The sequence below is a fragment of the Aethalodelphis obliquidens genome, unplaced genomic scaffold (genome assembly GCF_003676395.1).
Source record: "Aethalodelphis obliquidens isolate GAN/ISIS:26980383/991018 unplaced genomic scaffold, ASM367639v1 scaffold44, whole genome shotgun sequence".
NCBI classification, from domain to species: domain Eukaryota; kingdom Metazoa; phylum Chordata; class Mammalia; order Artiodactyla; family Delphinidae; genus Aethalodelphis; species Aethalodelphis obliquidens.
In genome coordinates, this window is record NW_020837988.1 from 15,938,089 (window position 1) to 15,963,058 (window position 24,970).

At 36.1% G+C, this 24,970-nt stretch overlaps 1 protein-coding gene and 1 pseudogene across 15 annotated transcripts in view; one reads left to right on the forward strand and one right to left on the reverse strand.

Annotated features, from left to right (window-relative positions):
* Positions 1–14,933, forward strand: part of CDC27 (cell division cycle 27) — a 58,797-nt gene extending 43,864 nt beyond the window's left edge. For 10 of the 15 annotated variants that reach the window (XM_027081300.1, XM_027081297.1, XM_027081299.1 and 7 more), the window contains 7 exons: positions 865–1,017; positions 1,926–2,134; positions 3,980–4,097; positions 6,421–6,549; positions 9,642–9,716; positions 10,535–10,691; positions 11,894–14,933. In XM_027081300.1, coding sequence (XP_026937101.1) covers positions 865–1,017; positions 1,926–2,134; positions 3,980–4,097; positions 6,421–6,549; positions 9,642–9,716; positions 10,535–10,691; positions 11,894–11,976 — 924 coding nt within the window. In that variant the 3' untranslated portion in view covers positions 11,977–14,933. Of the gene's footprint in view, positions 1–864; positions 1,018–1,925; positions 2,135–3,979; positions 4,098–6,420; positions 6,550–9,641; positions 9,717–10,515; positions 10,692–11,893 lie in introns of all 15 variants that reach the window. The other 5 variants (XM_027081302.1, XM_027081303.1, XM_027081304.1 and 2 more) reach the window with 2 other exon arrangements.
* Positions 14,934–20,792: 5,859 nt separating this feature from the next.
* On the reverse strand, positions 20,793–22,384 carry LOC113606672 (protein farnesyltransferase/geranylgeranyltransferase type-1 subunit alpha pseudogene; annotated as a pseudogene).
* Positions 22,385–24,970: the final 2,586 nt, after the last annotated feature.

The following is a 24,970-nucleotide window of genomic DNA, read 5'->3' on the forward strand; positions in this document are numbered from 1 at the left end:
ATATGGCCATATGTAAGAATTGTTCCTATTTTTCTAGTTTTATAAATTCTGTTTCCATATTTTGTCATTTTCATTTCATTAAGAGTAGACCAGATATTCCTTATTCTAAACTAAACTTGACTTTCAGAATTTTTAACTTACTGAATTGATAAACTGGGGAGCTACATAACCCAAAGCCTCAAACTTCAGGGGAGAGAAGCACAGTTCTGGAAGCTTTGAGTGTGGTGAGGAAAAACTTTGACCTGGTAGCTGAGAAGGGACCCTAAAGTCAAGAGAGTGCTGCAGAAGAAAAGGGAATTATACTAGGCAGGGACTATAGTTCCTAGCAGGTAAGACATTGATGAAAATATTCAGTGCTCAACATGCCATAGGGTTGGTGGCCAGCCAAGCCTGTTTTTCCCCTGAAGTTTTCAGCTCAACCTCTTAATAATCAGTACAAAAATAGGTTTTGTATTACACAGGTCATTCTTCTCTCACCTTTCCTGAGAGTTATTCTATAAAGCCATAATTAAAACATGGAATAGTGTTTTTTGAGAATAAAATAATTGACTTCTTTTTAAATTATTAACTTTGTATAGATCTCTCTTCTGTCTTTTTGGTGGAAACAAATTTTCTTTTCAGAATTCATGTTCCTGCCATAACTTGTTTATAAAAACTAGGTTAAGTGTGAATATGATTACATCAATATTTGACCTACCATGGAAGGTTGCTCAATTTGGCCATGTGTTAGTATCAATACTAGTTCACCTAAACACTGTAAAACAAGGCAGCGTTTAGGTCCTATGAGAACAGTGCCCAGCACTCTCCCTCTGTATATGTAAATTGTATCAACTTGTTTTCCCCTTACTAGTTTTTATATTTCAGGCTGAAAGAATATTCTCAGAGGTTAGAAGAATTGAGAATTACAGAGTCGAAGGCATGGAGATCTACTCTACAACACTTTGGCATCTTCAAAAGGATGTTGCTCTTTCAGTTCTTTCGAAAGACTTAACAGATATGGATAAAAATTCACCAGAGGTAAATTAACTGAAACACTTTGCTTATGTGGCTATCTTTTTTTATTTTTATTTTATTTTATTTTTTTTGCCTCACCAGTGCAGCTTGTGGGATTTTAGTTCCCTGACCAGGGAGTGAACCCAGGCCCTAGGCAGTGAGAGTGCAGAGTCCTAACCACCGAACCACCAGGGAATTCCCTGTAGCTATCTTTTGATCATCTTTACCAAACGGAAATGACCCAAATCATTCATTTAGTATCACCCACACTTATTTTCGTATTCTTCTGTATAGGCAGGGACTCAGAGAAGAAGGGGAAATCCTAGAGTATATGGTGCAGATTCACAAATAGAAAAATCATAAAGCAGATTTTTCATTCAGGATTAATCAAGATTTGGTTTTGTTATAATTGCTGTTGTCACCAAGAGTAGAGTTCATTAAACAGAAATAGAGATTTTTTTAAAGTGCTCATTTTAAATTAAAATAATAATTTTAACTGTCATTTTAAGACATAGGCGCAGTTTACATGTTTCAGTCCTATAAGGATTTTATTTCTGTGCACCTCAAGAATATTTAGTGGTACTTCTGTAACATATTTAAGCTTCTGTAGTCTCCATGAACACTGAATTGGCAAATACTGAACCATTGCTCCTAGGGGAAATACACACACACATATCACACTTGGATCCACCAGTGATCACTAAAGCACTGCAAGTATTGATTTTGGTTTTACAAATAAATTTTAGAAAGTAGACAAATTTGCCAATATGGAATCCATGAATGAGGATTGACTATATTAAAACTCTTTCAATTGCTGTCTTTCTGTTCTAAATAAGATCTGAGTCTTGATTTTAGTCATAGATTGCTTTTGTTAGAAAAACATAAAACAAAATTTTAATTGTGCATTTGGTTCTTGTTTCCATTTTTTTAAGGCCTGGTGTGCTGCAGGGAACTGTTTCAGTTTGCAACGGGAACATGATATTGCGATTAAATTCTTCCAGAGAGCTATCCAGGTTGATCCAAATTATGCTTATGCCTATACTCTATTAGGGCATGAGTTTGTGTTAACTGAAGAATTAGACAAAGCATTAGCTTGTTTTCGAAATGCTATCAGAGTCAATCCTAGACATTATAATGCATGGTAAGTGCTAACAAAGTGCAAAGGCAGTGTCTTATTGATGGGGCTGATACTCAGTAATTTTTCTTATTAGATATCTCTTTGTTGTCATGAATTTGATTACTAACTAATACTTGAGAATGGTACCTACTAGTTGATAACTTCTAACCAAAATGGTTTTTTATGTGAAATTTATACCTTTAACAAACTCTTAACTAATGCCAATAGAATTCCAGATCCTTATATTCAACAGTTTCAACCTTTTCTCCTACCAAATTTTTGCAAATAGGTGGTTTTGTTACTTTGATTTGCTACTATTTCTTAGAACACTAAAATGGTGATTAAAATAGAAAGTGGTTGGGACTGTGGAAGGTTAATCTTTTGGGTTAATCATTATAGCAATTTTCTATTTGTCACTAAATCTGAAGCACTAGATTATTGAAATATATTTTTTCATTGGTGTATATGTGTTTTTTAATGGATATCTCATTTCTAAGTAGTTACATTGCCTGAAAGATGGCCTGATAAGTGCTGGCTTCTGCCGACCTATTAAACAGTCAGGCTTGCCAACATTCACATAAAGTTCTCTGTGATATTTTCAGAGCTCAGTTCTTAATAGGACTTCTGTTGTTTTTTAAATATGTACTGTCTGTTCTGCTATATTGCAATAGTTGCATTCTTAAAAAAAACTTTACCATATCGAATATTATACTATAAAAATAATTGTTTCAATTAGAGAAAAGGAGGAATATTTAGACTAGCAAGCTTTTACTGGGAAGAATTTCAATATTGAGTTATTTAGGTAACTATATAAGTATTTAACTAAACATTAAGCAAATTTGTTTTTCCAACTCCAATCTTCAGTTATCTCCACTTTCACCGTTATTAGCACAGAACTTTTCATACCTTTTCTTCACCTCTAACACAATTATAATAATAAACAAAACCACACAAATAAAGCAGATATACTGTTGTGCTTTTTTTCTTAATTATTTGGTGTTTATTCCCCATCATCATTAGCTAGTTTAGCCAAGAGGGATCCTTAATGTAAATCTGTCACAATGTGTTCATTTGATGTTTTGAAAATTCAGGAAAAATACCTGTATGTGAAGTTACTATACTGTTACATAGTCTTTAAAATGTATAATTTTGAAGTCTATTTGAAGCCTTTAAAAAATTTAATTTTGAAGTCTGTAAATTTTGAAATCTATAGGAGCATATTTTTGGCACAGTGAGTGGGGAGACAGGATGGAAGCAGAACATGACACTATGCATATTCTAATTATAGTATAAAATATATATGCATTTGGACAAATAACATGGAATTAGCATTGTTAGGAGTTTAGGGTCTAGAATCATAAAGGAAGGAACTGATTAGAATCCTTATTAGCTGTATAACTTTGGGCAAGTTATTTAACTTCTCTAAGCCTCAGTCTCTTTATTTAAAAATGTGATTGGTAACAGTACCTATCTCCTTGGTTCCTTCTAGGATTAAATGAGGTAAATCACACAAAGAATTTAACAAAATTCTTGGCACACACACATGATAACCACTCAGTAAAAATTAGTTACTAAATCTAGATTGTAGTGGTGGGTCTAAGGATGTGGTTTCTTTTTTCCCTCATTGTTATAGTTTTATTTGATTGATTGATTGATTGACTGGATTGGATTTATTGTTTTTACCTGTAAAAGTGACTTGGCTAGAATTCTTTGACAATTTATCATGACTGATCGTTTTTGCCTGTCCTAAGACCCTCAGTATTTTTCTACTGGTTTATTAAAATGCCACATTCCATACATATCCTTTTATTAGTTGAACTAAATTAGCAGTTCATATCCCTAAAATTGTACTTTATTTTAAACTCTCAGGTATGGTTTAGGAATGATTTATTACAAGCAAGAAAAATTCAGCCTTGCAGAAATGCATTTCCAGAAAGCACTTGACATCAACCCTCAAAGTTCAGTTTTGCTTTGCCACATTGGAGTAGTAAGTAGCTTTCTAAGTATTGTTCAGTTAATCCCTTTTGAAATGTTTGTTATTGACTTAATTGCTATAATGAAAATTAGGGCTTTTTGTTATTGTTATTCTTGAAACAATATCCTAGATTCTTTTACAGCCAAAAATATTGCCTTTTTGCTTGGCATAAAGAGAAATCACTGGAGTACCATCATTCCTTGGGCAAGTTACTTAATTTCTCTGAGGTTCTATTTTATGAATGACAAGTAATACCACCTTGTATACCTCATAGGGTTATTATAACATTCATATGAGATACTTCATATTTTTGAGTGTTATTATAACACTCATATGAGATACTTCATATTTTTGAAAGCAGTTTTCCATATTAATATTTAGCTCCTAAATTAAGTAATTAATAATTTAAGGCAAATTATTTCCTGTATTTTAGCCTCTGAGTGATATAGATATGTCAGGAGTAATTAAAATTATTATAAGGCAGTGTGGATTGCCAATTTTATATATTTTTTTAATGTATCTGATAATAAATTGTACTTTGATAAGATAGGAGAAAAGGTATGTTTGCTTTTTAAAATCTCATTTACTAGTTTCTCTGCAAGCATGGTACCTTAAGTTCTTTTTCTTGCCCTCTCACCCCCTTCCCCTCTCCCTCTTTCCTTCCCCTGCCCCTTTTTCTTTCTCAGCAAGTTTGGCTTTTGTGTGAGCAAGCGTACAATATGAGGAAAATTATATTAGTTTGGAATTTCACTGTTCATTTTGGGGGAAGAATTCTAGTTCTTTATAATAATTTTCTTAAAAATTGACATGGTAACCTCTTTTATAGTTAGATACTGTGCAAAAAATATAAAGTATGTCAAATTAAAGATTTTTTTTTCCATCACTTAAGATAAACCAAACTTGATTATCTCTTGATACCTTTTAGTGAAGTTGAACATATTTTATAGTAGGCTTGCTTCTAAAGTTATTGTGGAACAGATTGTTTTATAATTTTGAGTGGTTTCTTTGAAGTTTTTAGATAAAGGAGTATGCTTCTCTGTTAGGAAACTAGTATTTAGGATTTCAGTTCTGTGGGCAGAATATTTGGCCACATGTAGTAATAACCTTCTGCAAAGATCATTGCATAGATGAATTTAGCACCAGATGTTGGCAGTACCTACTCTCACATTCTTGTTGGTTAAAGTTCCACAATCACATCCATTCACTCCACTTTATTTTATTTTATTAACTTATTTATTTATTTTAATTGAGATTTTCAAGGAACATAATTTCAGTTTTAATCCCACTTTCCAATCACACTCAAATTCCAGGTAAGAGACTGGGTCATGGTTTCATAATTATACAATATAAAACAGACAAAGTGTGATGGTTGAACACCCCCCACTGGCCAGTTTCTAAAGCCCGTAGTCCAGCACTGTGTGATCTGTGGGTTCTAAGACCTACAAAGGTCACTTATCTTTGCTATAGTTTCCCTGTTTTTGTTTTTTTTTGAAGTATAGTTGATTTACAATGTTGTGTTAGTTTCAGGTTTTCAGCAAGATGATTCAGTTTTATATATATATATATATATATATATATATATATATATATTATTTTTCAGATTCTTTCCCATTATAGGTTATTATGAGATATTGAATATAGTTCCCTGTGCTATACAGTAGGTCCTTGCTGTTTATGTATTTTGTATATAGTAGTCTGTATCTGTTAGTCCCAAACTCCTAATTTATCCCTCCCCCACCCCTTTCCCTTTGGTAATCATAAGTTTGTTTTCTATGTCTGTGAGTCTTTTCCACTTCATTTTTAACATATAATTCATCTAAGGAGGAAGAGCAGAATATGAGTACACAGGAATAAATAGTGAGACTTGGTTGGGTTTTTTCTAAGTTATTTAAAATAAATTATTTACTACCCAGAATTACAGATTAATGATTTTCAAATATGTAAAGCAGAAGGACCATTTTTAAAACAAATTCCTAAAATATGTAAAAGTGTAATTGTTCCGAGTGAAACAGGGTTGGTAAGTTTTAGAGCAAAATCCTCTAGGGGTTCTTGGAAAGTTTCGAAAAGTCTAATATTTAGAGGACCATAATAAATCTGTTAAAATGTGAGTATTACCTAGCTAAATAGTACAGATTTTCTTGAGAAGGAAGACAAAGGTTTTTCTTATCTTTTAAGCTTAAAGGTAACCAACTATCTACTCTAAAGATAGAATCTTGATTATCATTATGTAGGGTAATGGTGAATTGGGAGCTATGTTGGTTTTGAGTCACACTATTTGGTTTTCACCTTTCCTCATAAATATCAAAAGGAAAAGTAGGATCTTTATTTCTTACAGGTTCAGCACGCACTGAAAAAATCTGAGAAGGCTTTGGATACCCTAAACAAAGCCATTGTTATTGATCCTAAGAACCCTCTATGCAAATTTCACAGAGCCTCAGTTTTATTTGCAAATGAAAAATATAAGGTAAGATATATACATGTATCTTAATCATCTCCAACGTTGTACTGCTTAAGTTTTGCCCCTTTTTTAATAAACTAAAAGTTATTTATACTTGAATTTTTATCTTAAATAGTCTATTTTCCCCATTTTTAAAAGCTATTTCTTTTTTGTGCCTGTGTGATTTTATTTCTTCATGAGAAGTACTCATGGGAAGGATGGGTATATGGATATTTAGGAATATATGGTTATCCCTTGAAAAGATTTCCTACGTGGAAAGGCAGTTATCTTAAATGTAAAACATAAACCATCCTGTTAGGACCAAAATATGCAAACAGATGACAAATGAATGTGTGCATTTTTCAATAAGTGTTTATTTGAGTATCTGTTATATGTCAGGCACTAGGAATATAGTGGCAAGTGAAGCAACCATATTTCCTGCCTTTGAATAGCTTACCGTGTAGTACCCTTCTAGAGGGAGAACAGACATTAATCAAATAATCACAAGAATAATACATAAAGGAAAAGTATACATAGTGAGTTATGAGATCTTATAACAGGGAGACTAGGTAATCATAAACTATGAATCCAAAGTTTTGATTTTAAGTTCAGGTTACTTTTTAAATAAATTCAGGCTCTTTCTACTAAAAACAGTTAAAAAGTTACCCAAAAAATACCCGAAATTTAAGTGCACGGAAAAACTTGGGTTAAATAATGCATTTTAGTGGACTCTTTCCCTAGAAATCTGTTATTCCAGTACACATTGAAATTTGCTGAAATCGAAAAATACAAACTCGGTGGTAAGCCCTTAACTTTTTACAAGACTAAGAAAGATATATAAAGGGATTAAATGTATAATTTATTCTTTGTCATTTGTTCAGTGATTCTTATAGTCTCGCTCTGGTTTTCTTTATGAAGTGGATGTCTAATCCTACTGTTCTGTCCTTTTAAAACTTCTTTTAAATCTAATAAACACTTTTAACTTGCTCTTTGAAGCACTATAATTGTAATTCAGCATTTGTTTTCATTTTTTTGCTTCACTGTACTTCTCTAGATATGTGGTCAGGTTTTTCTGTTGAAGGATTTTATTCAATTTATTGTTCTTAAAGCCATTTTAATGCCACCACACCTACCAGGAATGCCATGTAAATCAGCCTTATACTTGCTTCAAGAAGCTCATGTTCTAATCTGATCCACTGTCCAGGCTGTAATGGTTATAGTCATTTTTGAGTACCAGCTTGGGGCTTGGCTACTTTGATGCATGGATTAGATACAGGTAGAAAAAGGGCATAAGGAACAGTTACTGATTGCTCCTGAAATGTCTTGCCTCCAAAATGAAAATCAAATTGTGTTAGAGGGCCACCTCAGTCTCTGTGGCAAAAACATTGCTAGACACCACCCTATTTAATGTGTTGTGTTGATATCTAGTTGTGTAAGTCTTAAGTCTTTTAGAGCAAAAATGAGAACTCTGGTGCTGTGTTAGACACTATTTCTCACTATTTTTCTATTTGCAGATAGATTATCGGGGGGAGGCATGATAGATACATGAAATTTTGATAACAGTTGTAACATATAGTCATAGGAAAAAACACACATCAATTCTGAACTGTGTGAACTGTGTGTGGTGTAGAAGTATAGAAGTTTTGGGTTATGTTATCTTGATTAAAATTTCTTTAAAGCAGTGATTCTCAAAGTATGGTCTGGGAACTTCTGGTGGGGGTGGTCCCAAAAACCCTTTCAAGAAGTCCACAAGGTCAAAACTATTTTCATAATAATATTTACATGTTATTTGCCTTTTTCACTTTCATTTTCTCCCCAGTGTACAGTGGAATGTTTCAAAAATTACTTGATGTGATATCATAACAGATTGAATGCAGAAGCAGATAAGAGAGTCCAGCTGTCTTCTGTTAACCAGAGATTTGCAAAAACGTTAAACAGTGTCACTCTTCTCACTGATTTTTTATTGTTCTGATTAGAAATATATTATGTTAGTTAACATAACTAGGCTAGATTCCTAACAGTGGGATTGCTGAATCAATGTTTACCTGCAGTTGTTAACTTAATAGATAATGCTAAGTTGTCCTCACATAGAGGTTGCATCAATTTACAATTCTGCCCTCAATGATGAGAATACCTGATTTCCTTCACTCATGGTAACTTCATGTAACATCAAACTTTTTATTTTTGTCCACTTACTAGGTGAAAAATTGACAGTATCTCATTTGGGGAGCCAGTTTTTTGGGGTTTTTTATTTTTGGCTGCATTGGTCTTTGCTGCTGCGCTCGGGCTTTGCGGCGAGTGGGGGCCACTCTTCGTTGTGGTGTGTGGGCTTCTCGTTGCGGAGCATGGGCTCCAGGCACATGGGCTTCAGTAGTTGCAGCACGTGGGCTCAGCAGCTGCGGCTCACGGGCTCTAGAACGCAGGCTCAGCAGTTGTGGCACACAGGCTTAGTTGCTCCGTGGCATGTGGGATCTTCCCAGATCAGGGCTCGAACCCATGTCCCCTGCATTGGCAGGCAGACTCCCAACCACTTCGCCACCAGGGAAGCCCCAGTTTTTATTTTTAATCATCATATCTTTCTTTTAAATACAAATGCAGTTTTCCTATCTGTCTTTTCAATCTCCTGAACCCTTTAGCAGTGGTCAGAAAATTGCTAGATAATTTTAACTCAATTCAGAGGGTTAAATTTTAGGCTCTTCATCATTAGTTAAAATGGCAGGTTGGTATTCAAAGCTTAGTGCTGGTGTCAGGGAGAAGGTAAATTAACAGAACTTCAGAGTTGTTCTGCAACTTAGTTTTTAAAACACTTTCATATACAGTGTGATGGAGTTTAGTTATTTTAAACAAAATGGTGACAAAAGCAAGGGTTGTCACCTCCATATTTCACAAAGAATTGTGTGTGTTTTCAGTAAATTTTGGTGAATTCCTGCCACTTCCTAGTTCCTGTTGTCATAAGTATTTTCCTTGCATTTTATTTTCACAACAAGAATATATGCAACAAGGAAGTACATTGATTAAGATCTAGCAAGCTTTAGTTAAGATGATTTAGTTAAGATAAAAACACTTGCTTAGTCAAAACTGTACTATTTTGCTACTGTGTTTTTCTTTGCTTTTTTCAGTCTGCTTTACAAGAACTTGAAGAATTGAAACAAATTGTTCCCAAAGAGTCCCTCGTTTACTTCTTAATAGGAAAGGTAAAGATTGGGGCCCTGGTTCTAAACTGTGACTTTCATAACATATTAATTTTTGAAGAATAAATATAATATTTTATTGTGCAATATCTGTTGAGCAAATTCAACTAGAGCTCTGAACTAATTGCTCTGGAAATAAAGAATGGATTTAGTTTTAACACTTAAGAAGATGACATCCTACTGAAGAAGCAAGAACACACACCCTATAACCCTAATCCTTCTATAGTTTTGCAAGTGTATTAGCACTTGCAGCCAATGGCCAGTAATGAGTTCCTAACTGAGGCTACCTCAAGGAAAGCCCTTAGCTTCCAATTATCAATAAAATACTCAAACATCCCCCAAAAGAAGAAAAGTAATGCCGCTGTGTTGTTTAGTTTGAAAAAATGGCTTGCAAAATTTCCAAGGCCAGACTAGTCAGGATTTTACACACTGGGCCCCCAGATGCCAGTTGGTTAAGGTAGCTGAGGACAGTGGACAGGTGCTGAGAGTTGATGTAACTCCGTTTAAAATCAGTGTAAATGAATGCTAATCAAGCAGCTTATAGTCCATTTCTTTCCATTATCATTGTTCCAGACAGAGTGAGATTTATTGGAAGCTCACTACCTTAGAGATATAGGCAAGGAATTCTGAAAATAATATCTGAATATATTAAAAGGAACTCAAAAGTTGGTATGAATTCTTTGATAGGATGAAAATGTCCTACTCATCAGAATGAATTTATAGCACATAATCAAGAGCCTAATTTAAATTTAAAATGTTTAGGATTTTATAGCTGAAGCTTACAACTTAATGAAAAATGTAGTGCTGCTGTTTATTTTTAGGTTTACAAGAAGTTAGGTCAAACACACCTCGCCCTGATGAATTTCTCTTGGGCTATGGATTTAGATCCTAAAGGAGCCAATAATCAGATTAAAGAGGCAATTGATAAGCGCTACCTTCCAGATGATGAGGAGCCAATCACCCAAGAGGAACAGATCAGTGAGTATCATCCATGTGAATTAGGTTTATATGTGGTTATTCAAACTAGAAAGCTAATGAAACACCACATCACAGTTGGTAAGATGAAACAAATATTTCTTTATGGCACAGAATAAACATGGAAATTTTTTTGAGTATTCAGAAAGCTACCTTTTGTATACGGATTTAGGGACTGCTTTTTTATTTTATCTCTAACCATGTTAGATTCTTTATACCAAATGAAATTTTAGGGAAATTGAACAGGGTCATATAATAACAGCATGCATATGGAGCCAGGTAACTAGTTTCAGTTCTGGATCCAGTTTGCTGTGTGATTTTTGACAAATCCATTGCTAATTTTTACCTAAGCTTCAATCTATGTAACTAATGCCTGCCTTATCTGCTTCATAGGAACGTGGTAGGGGGAGAAAAGATGATAGGTGTGACTATGTTGAAAACATTATAAGTGTTAAGTGAATGAATAATAAATTTGTGCACCTTTTAAAGTACTGACAGATCTGTAGTAGCTATTCAAATTCTATGTAGCTCTCACAAACCTAAAATCTAAATATATGGTGAATATATTTAAATGGAGAGATCAAAAAAAGAGGAAGGAACAAAGAATTAGATTGATAACTTAAGGCAGTAAATACTCTATCCCTATACTGAATCACTACATTGTACACCTGAAACTAATATAATATTGTAAATCAGCTATACATCAATTAATTAAAAAGCAAAAAATATATATACTCTATTGCTTAATTGAGAGTATGTCTTAAAATAATTAATGAGAGCCAAGACTTAATATTTTTTAGTAAGAGAATTGAGAGACCTCTGATGAGATAAACTAAGATGACTTTGTTCCAGAAATATATTTATGTTCTATATTTTTGTGAACTAACAGGGACTGTCCCCAAAGTGGAGTCAACAATTGGACGGAATGTCAGAGAATAGTTCTGATTCTTAGGTTAGGAATAGGAATTCATTAGGGAGAGGCAGTTTTAGTAGTTAAAACTCTTAAAGGTTAAATGCAATAAAATAATCTTAGACATGCTATAAAATAAGGAACTTGAATTGCATTTTATTGAAGGATATCAGGATTTTTAAGGGCTTTTATTTAAGGTCTCATCTCTCTGAATATAATAATTTTCTTGTTTTCATGAAACAACAAAAAATATTTGTCAGATACCTTACTGTAGATTTTTGTTTTATTTTTAAAGTGGGAACAGATGAATCCCAGGAGAGCAGCATGACAGATGCGGATGACACACAACTTCATGCAGCTGAAAGTGATGAATTTTAACTTCTGGAAATCAAGACTTTTGCAACTGGATGTGTGACTAGTGCTGATGTGTTTCTTGTCCTTCCATATACTGAGTCTTCACTCTTGAGCCAGCAGTGTCATCATCCATCACTTATACCCTGAGTGTGCCCCTTTCATTGGACCCTGACTGTACACAGAATGAAAGGCAGTGCAATATTTAGCTGCTAACAAGACTGGCTCTTTCACCAGTATGAATGACAATTTAGGGGGTAGGTAGGGTGGGAAACTTTCTTTTCTTTTTTTTTCTTTAATCTCCCTTTGTTGGAAAGCTATCATGGAAGGAAGAGTTTTGTTTTATCTTGAAGGAACCATTAGAGATGGAAAATGGTGATGAACCAGAATCTCTTGGTCGTTTTTCCAAAAATTTGTTTTCCTTGGTTCTGTTCCTGATAAACAAAGTGACTGATCTTCATTTCTAGGTTCTTCAAGAATGGTGTTAGCAAGTGCCAGATGGAACAATAAAAGACATTGCCTATAACAGAGTAACTTGATTGCCAAGGAATGTAAATTACCTTAAACTTGCAGTGTCTCCCATAAACAAATATAATGGGCATATTGGAACTCATATGTAGGAATCAATATCCTTCCATACAGTGTACAATTACTCTTGGCAAGAATACTTTAATGTCTAACCAAGAATTTTAATTTATTCATCTTGCTTCAAAGTGTTGATCATTGTTGTCTAGGTATTACAAACTTTAAAATTGGTCCTTACCATATTGCCTCTTCTCTTTGAGCTCTGTGGGATCACCTTTAACATTCAGAGATGATAGAAGGGTTGCCCACTGAAAAGCCAAAAAAAGGCTCTTAATAACCATTTAAGTTCACCAGAAGAATCAAAATGAGAACACTAAATGCAAAGACTTTAGGAGATCATGATAGTGAAAGCCTTAATACAATCAGAATCCTGCCATAACCTTGAATCTATATTTGTTCAAGACAGTATCCCTCTGACTTTTCTAAGTGTTTAAGCAGGGTGCAAGAATGTGTGGTTACCTTCAGTTGAGGTCATTTCCATTCTTTTCAACTCTCTGCTTCAAATTATTTTCAATAGTGTGAGTCACCAAAACATTTACTGAGAGTGATTGGGTTTAGGATATTAGAAATTCTTAGCTGAAAAAAAACCCCGCTCTTACGAAGGAGAGGAATTCTCTTTTGAGTTTGTCATAATATAGGTTGATGTCTTTGGGGAATGACCATAATTTTAAAGATCTAATTATGCATAATGAAATGGGAATTATTGGAATTTCACAGTAACCAATTTAAAGTCTTAAATTGTGTATCTCCTTTATTGTAATGTATGGAAATTTTTAGAGAAACTTTAGTTAACATTTTGTTAAGTGCCAATGTCAGAATATAACAAATTTATAGTTTCTTATGAATGACAGGCCTACAGTTATTGTTTTGGATTATTTGATGAAGGACAAACTTATCTACTGGTTACCTGTATTTGTTAGTCAAGCTGTGAAAATAAGGTGGATTACAGAAGATAAGAAAAAAATTTTAGCCTGTAGACTCAGTAATTTTCTATCATTTACTATTAATCTGCTGATTTGAATGTGGCTTAGATACCGTTACAAACTAATTCAAGTCAGAGTCTTAGATTAGGTATTGGGTGCCAGAGAGGTATTTAACAAAATTTTCTACCTAAATCTATATATGTGCTGCCTAAAAAAAAATAATTTATAAGAAAAAGGAAAGGTTGTGAGTAAACGAATATCATTAAAAATTCCCAAAGGCTAGCACTTGGATTCTAACAAATATTCCATTTTTATCCATTAGTTCTGTAATATTTAATTTTATATTCTTTTATTTTTTTAATTGGCAAATCATAAGCCAGCTGTATAACAGTATCAAATATAGAGTTTCATAGAAAGCTTTGGACTGAGCTCTTTGTTACAGAGCTTGGAGAAAGCTATGCTCAGAAAACAATTTGCTGATGTATAATTAGTTATTTTTTGTAGTAGGAATTTATGTCCTGTGCCAGAAGTAAGTCTTTCTGGTACTAATTTTGAGACCAAGGATAAAAGGATAGTTGTGGAAGGCACAGCATGGCAATGGTTGGCTGAGGGATAATCAGCCTAAGCTTGACCTGATTGCATTTTCCTCACACCTCTACTTTCAGAGTCATTTAGGTATTTGAAGCCTTATTTCCCACCTATTTACTGTTTCTGGCTTTCTCTTTTCTTTTTTTCTTTCTTTTTTGCTTGGAATGGAGATTAAACAACCAGAAGAAGATATGCATTTTGATCAAGCAAAATGTTTGCTTCAAATTTCATAAGTTATTTTGAAGGAAATCAGAAATACTAAGTACTTTGACGTCCTTGTTTCTCTTTAAGCTTTTCACATGTGTGTGTACACACACAAAAACACACACACACACTCTTGTTCAGAAGTTATATTGTGGCATTGGATATTTTCCCCCTTGGAAATGGTTCTTAACTCTGGGATTTTAGAAGTTTGGAAAATATTTTTTCAAGAGAACAATGGTACTCAAAATAATGAAAGGTGGTCCTACTTTTTCTGTATTTCATTACTTTAAAATTTTTATTTTTTCCAAGAACTGCAAGTGACATTTGAACCATGCTGCTGTTGTACCTTAAACAAAAACTCAGTGATAACCAGTATTTAGTCTATTAAAAATGCTCTTTTTGAAGAAAAAAGTTTGCAAGTCTCTGTTTAGCCAGAGTATAGTATGGGTCTTCACAAGAAATATGGTGACCTGTTTTCTTTGTGAAAACCTAGGAAAATGCAAGCGTGGGTGTGATGTGTGTGTTCTATTTGCATTGAAACAATGTAATTTTGTGTCTTCTTTTTGCTTTTCCTGACTTATTTCGGAAATTGTACAGTCTTGGGGGGGAAAGTCTTTTCTGTTAATATATTTGCAATTCATTAAAGGATATGGAAAATCCAAATAAATTACTTTTGAAAGCAAATTTATAATCAAGTCATTAAAGCTATATAAGAGCTGTGCCATCTGTATTTTTATAGTAAGGCACAGCAAAATAGTGAAAGATTACAGTTTTCTGTTCCACAAAAGTCTAGGGCAATGTTTCTCTATTTTTTTTTTTAACTTACACCCTCTTCTAATATATATATATATTTTTTTAACTCACACCGTTTTTTTAGTATTATTTGGAATGTCAAAATAAATATTGTGACCAAAAAATGGTAACTTTTAGAACATATTTTTCCCAAACTACAAAAGTCCCTTGCCAGCAGCTGCTACTTTGCAAGTCAACTGCTTATTATTCTTTAATCATGTGATTTCTGAAATTCCTTTAAAAGGGACACACAGCTTTTTTGTTCTAATTAGAATCAATTTTAAATATCAAGATCTGAAAGAAGTAGAATATAGAAACCAAATTTTACTCTAGTTTGATATCTTGGAAAAAGGGTAGAGAGCTGAAGGGTTTTGTTCAGACTTGAAGAAAGGGTAGCAATAGGGAAAAAGACATAAAGTGAGATGCGCTGAGCAGGTGAGAGGGAATGACTCAGACCGTAACCTTCCCTAGGACCGGCCATTTGCTGTCAGCAGGGCAGGGATAACTAGAAATGTAGGTAGGAAGTATTCTTTGGTTTGTTTAGCCTCTAATTAATGGTTCATGAAGGTTCAGAAGTGCAAACTTTGCTAAATACTTATGTTTAGTGAGATCTTGCCATGTGCACCGTGTTACTTTCCTTGTGTACAGTATTTTCAGTCCTCAACCCTATAAGGTAGGTGCTACTGCATTTTACAAAAGAGAAAACCAAGACTCAACTATTAAATGATAGAGCTGGACACTTTTGGCATTTGTGTATGTTCAAAACCTTTTACTTAGTTTTGGACTTCTCTGGAAGTTTCAGATCATATCTAATGTTAACTCTCAAGTGTCCTCCCTAGCATTTTGACATTAAGTATCACAGAAGTTCGGGTTTTACAAAGGAAACTTTATTACTAACTGTAGATTTAAATCTATTATATGCTTAGTCCTTTGAAGGGGCTTTTATGTGTATCCTCCCTCTGTACTTTTCATACTGAAACTGAAAGCGGTATCCCTTTCTTGAGTAACTAGAATTTGCTTTAAAGTAGGAAATTTTAAGTGCTTGATTTTCCTTCCATTTTTACTTTTTTTTTAATTACCAATTTCCCTTAACACAAGCATTCTTTTTATTCAACACCCTCAAAATGGAATTTTCAATTTGAGGCTAAAAGCTGTATTTGAGAAGAAAATTCAAATGGATAGTGCATCACTGGAGTTGGAATAAGAAAAAGAGTAAGTAACAGTGGGAGCAAAGAAGTAGAATTAAGGTTTCTAATCATGTATTTTTAAAAAGCACTAGACTGATATCTAGGAAGTGTAGACTTTGCCCCTTAGTTGCTGTGTGACCCTGAACAATTAAACTTTTTTTCTCATCAATACAAAGAAGATCAGATCTACCCTTCTTATCCCACAGAGGACTGAGGATCATATGTGTTAAAGCATGGAAATGCTTTGTAAAACTAAAGCACTGTACAAATATACAGTGGTATTGTCAGGGTGGAGGTGATGTTATAGAAACATCACAAATAGAAACACATATATACACATATACTATGTACTATACATATAATCTGACATTTTATATCCTGCAACCCCTGAACGAGAACTTACAGCTATATTGGCATAACTATCTGCAAATCACCCCAAATAACATGTAGTCTAAGGTGTTAGATTTTTCTCAATATTTTGTGAGTTAATACATCACTGGGCAAGGTGCTACACAGGAATAAAAATTCATCAGTTCTTAGTTTCCTAATAATGAAAAGACTTGATTGGGTAAAGGGATTTCTTTGTATATAACAGCACTCCTTAAACTTATGCCAGTTTGCAGCCCTTATACCAGTCGATGCTATAAATCTGTGACCATAATCATTTGCATATCTTGAAAAATGCTAGCATTCATCTTCTTTTTATTTAGGATTTATGGATCACTTTGATATAAGAATAATCTCATTTCATCTTTACAGCCTTATAAGGTAAGGCATGTATTACCTGTTTCATACAAGAGGAAACTAAGTCTTAGAGAAACCAAAGCATTTGCAAAAAGAGGAAGATCTTTTGCAGGAACAGCTTGGCACACATTTGCTTACATATTTTTGGCCAGGACTGGGTCAAATAATCATCCTTAGCTGCAAGGGATACTTGGTAAATTTTAGAATCTGGTAAAAGGGACTGGGTTTGCCATGACTGGTTTAGATACATTGTGATCTGTGTTTGGACCCAGAGATTTTGTTAGCAAAGAAGGGGGAATGGCTGTTGGCTTAGCAGCCAAGAGCACCTACCACACTGCTGTAGAGAGGGTAGCGCTTTTTGTCAGTTGATCCTAAAAACTTAGTGAACTTTCTTATTCTAAGAATTTGTACGGTTTCTATTTGAGCAGGGAATTCCTGACATTAATTCCTTTTTTTTTCCCCATCATGTATTTTTTTTTATTTTTTATTTTTTTTACGTCTTTATTGGAGTATAATTGCTTTACAATGGTGTGTTAGTTTCTGCTTTGTAACAGTGAATCAGTTATACATATACACATGTTCCCATATCTCTTCCCTCTTGCATCTCCCTCCCTCCCACCCTCCCTATCCCACCCCTCCAGGTGGTCACAAAGCACCGAGCTGATCTCCCTGTGCTATGCGGCTGCTTCCCACTAGTTATCTACCTTACGTTTGGTAGTGTATATATGTCCATGCCTCTCTCTCGCATTAATTCCTTTTTAATCCTTGTGTAAAATACCTCATTTCTTTTTTCTTTTTAATTGCTGTGGCTGGGATCACCAATATTATATGGAGCAGTAGCAGCCATAATATCAAGCACTCATTGTTTTATTCCGAGTCTTAAAGAAAATGCATCTTAATTTTCTCAAACTTTCAACTCGATATAATCTAAAACCACTCATGTGCAATATGTTGCCTTTGTTAATCTCATTGCCAATTCCAACACAACTCTCGCTTCAACTACCATTTATAACCATTGATAATTAAGATACCTCCTTTCCATCGCTAGTTTTCAATGGTTTACATCGTGACTGGGTGCTGAAATGTATGTCTGATAAGAAAAAAGTATATTGAGACTCCTAGGGCTGGAAAACAATGGCACTTAACCTGATTACAAATCTGTCCCTCTCCCAAAACAACCATAAAATCAAGTAGAACAAAACTGTACATGTTTCATGCCTTCATTATTAAGAGAATACTATAACTTCAAATTACCTGTAAGTAGAGTGGAAATTTTCCAGTAGGGATCCTGCTATCACCATTAGCCTGTGGTCACAGAAAGTGAGGAAAAAGGCTAAGTCTCTCCATGGACAGAGCTGAATGGAGTAGAAGACTTATTACAGGAAGCCCAGAATCTTCGGGGGAAAAAATGAAACAAATGTAAAATACCGAACACAGGTTGGGACTTGGTAGATTATAGCCCTCACTTCAGGGAAAGGTTAAAAATGTCTGGAACCAGGAGTGGCAGCCTCATACAAGCAGTGTTTCTACGGGAGAATAAGATATGAAAAAGAGGCATTGAAAGGAAAAAGGGGAAATAAAAGACTGGCAGAAAAGAGAAAGCACATCATTCTTCCCACCCCTACCAGCAAGATCCTGAAACTGCAAAAAAGAGCTCTCAAACTAGGAATCCTGCCCATGAAATGACTGGGAATAGAGCAAAGCGATCCCCGTCCATACAAAACTATTGCAAAAAGCCAGCAAACGTAAATTAAAGGCTTTCTGCTGATAAAAAAGACTCTCCCCAAAACAACTGCAAAGCTAAAGAAAAATATGCTTTTAAAAGCATATGAGGAAGTGAAATGTCACCTTAATTGAAAAAAAAATCAACAAAAAGCATTGATAAATTTGACTACATTAAAAACACTTTGCATGACCAAAAGAAAGACAAATGACAAACTGGGAAGAAATATTTGCCCTTATGTCACAGATAAAGGGATAATTCCCCTAATGTGTAAAAAAATTTTTTTTTTAATTTTGAGAGAGGGAAAGACACGAACAACACAATTCACGAAAAGATATAACAAAATGCCCCTTAAACATGAAAAGTTCAAATTCAGTCAGATCCATGCAAATTAAAACTACATAGAGATACAGAGACTTCCCTGGTGGTCCAGTGAGTAAGACTCCGTGCTCCCAATGCAGGGGGCCTGGGTTCAGTCCCTGGTCAGGGAACTAGATCCTGCATGCATGCAGCAACTAAGAGTTTGCATGCCGCAACTAAGAAGCCCGCATGCCACAACGAAGATCTGGCGTAGCCAAAATAAATAAATATTAAAAAAGAAAAAAATACTACATAGAGATAACAATTTCTCACCAAACAGATGGGCAAAAATTCAAAACTTGACAATACTCAGTTGGAGTTGGAGGCACGTCACAAGGACACAGGAGCCAACTGGACTGCCCAAACAATACATTTGATCCTCCCAAAATCAAGTACAATAATGCTATTGGAGAAAAATAGGAATTTATGAGCCCATAACAATAATTAATAAAATAAATAAAGAGCAAAGAAAGGAGGAAAGGTAGGGCATACAGTCTGCTGTAACAAAAATATCAAACTGGGTGGCTTAAACAACATTCTCACAGTTCTGGAGGCTGTGGAGTCCAAGATCAAGGTGCTAGCAGATTCGGTGTCTGATGAAGGCCCACTTCCTGGTTCATAAATGGTGATCTTCTAGCTATGTCCACACAAGGCAGAAGAGGAAAGGGACCTCTCTAGGGTCTCTTCTATAAGTGAACTAATTCCATTCATGAGGGTTCTGCCCTCATGCCCTAATCACTTCCTAAGGCCCCACCTCTTAATACCATCACATTGGGGGTTAGTATTTCAACACATGAATTTTGAGAGGACATAAACATTCAGTCCACTGGATTCTCCCTCTTCCCCCCCAAAATTCATGTCCTTCTCACCTGCAAAATACATTTATTCCATCCCAGCAGCCCAAAAGTCTTAACTGGTTCTGGCATCAACTCCAAAGTCTCATCCAAATATCATCTAAATCAGATATGGGTGAGACCTGAGGTACAAGTCATCTTTTTTTTTTCTTTTTTTTTTTTTTGATGTGAACCTTTTTTTTTTTTTTTTTATTTTGCGGTACGCGGGCCTCTCACTACTGTGGCCTCTCCCGTTGCGGAGCACAGACTCCGGACGCGCGGGCTCAGCGGCCATGGCTCACGGACCCAGCTGCTCCGCAGCATGTGGGATCTTCCCAAACCGGGGCACAAACCCATGTCCCCTGTATCAGCAAGCGGACTCTCAACCACTGCACCACCAGGGAAGCCCCAATGTGGACCATTTTTAAAGTCTCTATTGAATTTCTTACAATATTTCTTCTGTTCTATGCCTTGGCTTTTTAGCTGCGAGGCATGTGAGATCCCATCTCCCCGACCAGGGATTGAACTCGCACCCTCTGCATTGGAAGGCGAAATCTCAACCACTGGACCTCCAGGGAAGTCCCGACGTACAATTCATCTTGAGGCAGATTCCTCTCCATCTGTGAACCTGTGAAACCAAACAAGTTATGTGTTTCCAAGATACGATACTGAGACAGGCATAGGACAGACATTCTCATTCCAAAAGGGAGAAACAGGGCTTCCCTGGTGGTGCAGTGGTTGAGAGTCTGCCTGCTGATGCAGGGAACGCGGGTTCGTGCCCCGATCCGGGAAGATCCCACATGCCGCGGAGCGGCTGGGCCCGTGAGCCATGGCCGCTGAGCCTGCACTCCGCAACGGGAGAAGCCCCAACAATGAGAGGCCCATGTACCGCAAAAACAACAACAACAACAACAAAAAACATTCTTTTGGCATTAGTTGGTTACAGTGATAGCAAGATACTGTGAGTGTGGCAGAGCAGCTCTAATGTAACAACTGCATTCCCTGCTTTCTGAACCGAAATGTAAGTGACTCATATCCTTTACATATGCGTTACCTGCAAACATTAACGCTGCAAATCTTGACATACACCGTTTAGGGGGAGTTGATGCTAAGGGGTTACAGTAAATGTTGAAAGGCTCCAAAAGTTCCCTTGGGGACTTCCTGTTTCTCCTCCCTCCCCTGAATTACTCTGCTTAACAAGAACCAAATTACTTAGAACTAGTCTGAATAGCAGCAGCACCCAAGGAGCACGACACTGAGTTCATGTTAAAAAGCAGTACCTGTGTAATGTACGTTTTACACCACAGGCAAAGGGAATATCGCTCTGGTTTTTAACTCCTGCATTAGAGTCTCCTACAAAAATAAAAGCATCCCATCAAGTTCTTCTAGATGGTGTTATTGCTGTACATTTGTAGATGGGTCACTTTCTGTACTGTGTTTGCTTTGAAGGGATCTTCCAATATATCTCCAATATTCCTTTCTTATAGTGTCCTTTTCTTTAGCTAGGATTTCACATAACTCTAATGCTTTATTAAGAATGTCCTCCTTGTTGTCGTATTGGTTTCCTAGCATGTCTTCATAGATGTCCACGAGAAAGGCAATTGGGGGAACTGCGACTTGGTTGTAAATCAAGTAATTGATTTAACAGGTTGGGATACTTGGAAAGACCACGATCCTGCAAAATCCCTTTCGAATAGTTCCATGCACTTTCATTATGTGGTACTAGTTTGATCGTTTGCAGAGTGTACTGGACTTCTCTCTTCAATACAGCACGATCATTGTAGCCCGTGGTGTTAGAAATTACGAACTATCTTTGGTTCCAGACAGTCATTTCTCACAACCTCTTTGAGAAGTTGGTCTACATACTGCAGCTCATTATCCCAAAAGTGAAAGTCCTGAATAACCCATTGTCGATGTTGCCAGGCGTGATCATTCTTTGCATCCTGATTAAGAATATCAGCAATAAACTCAAGCTCCTGAGATGGGTCTCTCAGCCATTCCACGAGCACTCGCCTATGCTGCCAAACTTGATAGTTTTGGGGTCTGTTCCTCAATTTTTGCCGTGATGTAGTTCATTTCCTCACGTAGATCCTTGTGAAGTGACTTTAAGAGAACTCTCCGAAAATACCACACTGTGTAATTGGCTGCATTTAACTCGATAGCATCTCTGGTTAGTTTAAAAGCCCGTTCACTCCTCTCGTCACGCTGCAGGACAGCCCGGAAATAATCATAAACATCTTGAAATTTTTCACTATAAATGATCTGGACCGCTGCATTGGGGCCATCATTCTGCAGCACTGGATCTATATCAGCCCATTCTGCCCTGTCCCTGTACAGGACATAGGTGGGCGAGTCCAGGCTCAGGAACACTTCGTCCATACGGGACGCCGCCACCTCTTCTTGCGGCGGCTGGGGCGGCTGCGTGTCGGGCTGACCAGGCTCCCCGCCCTGCGCAGCCGCCCGGACGCCGTCTGCGGCCGCCATCGCTCCTCGGCCCGCCGCGGAGGAGGCCCCGCCCCTATTACATTTATTCTTATCAAAGACAGACATTCCTATAGTTTGAATAGTGAAAAAGGTTTTCACACTTGTAAAAAAGAGCAGTCTCTTCCCCAGAGGGAATCACTTTCATCTCCTTTACCAGATTTTCTTAGTATTTATCTGTATTCTCCAAATGCAATGTTTGATTTTTCAATTTTAGGAGTTATCTACTGACTGACACTGAGGAGAATGAAGATTTATATTTCCTATATCGCTTCTCCCTGCATAAATAATCTTCCTAGTCTGCCTTCAGTATAATTATAACTGTGGCTACAGCAATATTCAAGGTTTACAATTTCATCACTTTTTAAACCCTGTTCACAACTGAGCCAATATAACACTGTGATTTCCTTCCCTGTACAATTTTTTTTTGTTTTCCCTAGATTATTTGCCTTGTTTCTCATTGTTAACTTTTAAATACTTATAATTAATTCAACTCCAAACTCTTTACCATTTGTCCAAATCTCCTCTCAGCATGTTCAACTGTATCAGTTATGCTATCGATTTCATCATCTTGAAGTGTCTTCTGTAGCTTTCAGAACTGCTTCTATCTGGACTGGTTGCCTTCTGTTAGTTGCATCCTTAGCTTTCTCTTTACCATCATCCTAGAGATTCCCTCTGCTCTTCCTTTATGATGGTTCTCCTTTTTCCTGTATCCAATGTCTTCCTCTTCTTCATTTATGCCCTCACTTTGGTGGGGCTTCCCAAGAAATGGTTGAAGTGAAGTGTCGCAGGCTGAGGTCCCCAGGAAGGAGACTCTGAAACAAAAATTAATGTACAAAGCTTTTATTAGGGAATGTTCTTAGGATCAACATCTACGGAAGAGAAGGAAAGGAAGCAGGTCGAGCAGAGGGAGACGTTGAGCTATGATGAAGTCTCAGTGAGGGCCTCAGCTGACTGGGCCGTTCTGAAGCTAGATATTTTAAGAGTATTAACTCAAGGTTAAACCTGAGACCCTTGGGTTCACAATGTCAAAAGGTAGGCAAAACAAGAGAAGTTACTGAAAGCACCACACTTGTTTAATGCAAATTGACATCCTTTTTCCTTCAGCAAGTTAAGCAGGGAGCAAAAAAATAGAGAAGGGCATGGATGAAAGGGACATATAATCTTATCTGAAGATCCAGTCCCTCTCTATCTCAGCCACTGCAGACTCCTAGCCAGTACAGTAAGTCCCCTACATACGAATGAGTTCCATTCCAAGAGCACATTCGTAAGTCCAATTTGTTCATTAAGTCCAACGAAGTTAGCCTAGGTACCCAAGTAACACAATTGGCTATATAGTACTGTACTGTAATAGGTTTATAATACTTTTCACACAAATAAAACAAACAAAAAATAAAGAAAACATTTTTCTTCTTACAGTACAGTACCTTGAAAAGTATAGTAGCCCAGAACTGTATGTCTGTGGCCTCTGCTAGCAAAATTTTCTTCCTCCAATCTGCACGAGAAGGTTGGAGCCACCTAACAATCTGGTATGGAGGTTGCAGTTTTCTGTAGAAAACTCAACTTGACACCTTCCCATGGGAGCCTGATGCTTTGCTCAATGCTGGAAAACTCTCAGAAGGCCAGGCATTTGTACTAAAACATTCACTAGGGGAGCTGTGGAGTTTCAGTAGCCATGAGTCTTAGCATAGATCCTATGAGTAATTCCATAGGCTTTCTTAGGAACACAAACACCTTGTTTACTCAATTTCCAGGTAAAAACGTATTTTCCACCTTTTAGAAACTTTTCTCAAAAATATATTCAAAAATAAGTTTTCATAATTATGCTTATGCCATTTTTAACGAACATGTTAACAATTTGACAAAATGAGGTGGAAAAAACTCAAAACAAGTTCACTTTTAGGGGAAGGAATAAATATTACAAATGTTTATAAACATTGTAGTGGGTGGACCTTTAGAGTGGTCCTGAGTTGGGGCAAGGAGACAGGACTTCATACCCCCGTGTCGACCAGTCATTGGATGCAGGCTGGCTCAGAAAGGGGAAGTGTCCTTGGATGAAGCAAGTCTTATGCATCCCTGGAAGGGGGTTTTGTATATTTTATTTAACCCCAAAATCCACGTTTTATTTAATGTGTAATGAGCATAAACATGAATAAAATATTTTACTTTATTTTCATATTAAGTCTTTGAAATGTGGTGTAGGTTTCTTGTTTGTTTGTTTTTTGGCCATGCCACGAGGCATGTGGGACCTTTTTTCCCCGACCAGGGATCAAACCTGTGCCCCCTGCACTGGAAGTGCAGAGTCTTAACCACTGGACCGCCAGGAAAGTCCTGAAATGTGGTATGTATTTTATACTTATGCCACATTTCAATTTGGACTAACCACACTAGCCACATGTGCTCAATAGCTACATGTGGCTAGTGGCAACGATAGTGGCCCTAGATAGGTGTGTTATTATATGCACCAGGATCTATGTACAAAATGTTCATTACAGATTTTTAAAAATTACTTAAAAGTATAAACACCCCAAATGTCTATCACCAATAAAATTATAAATAAATGATGGTATAATTCAAACAACGGAATGATATAAACTAGAA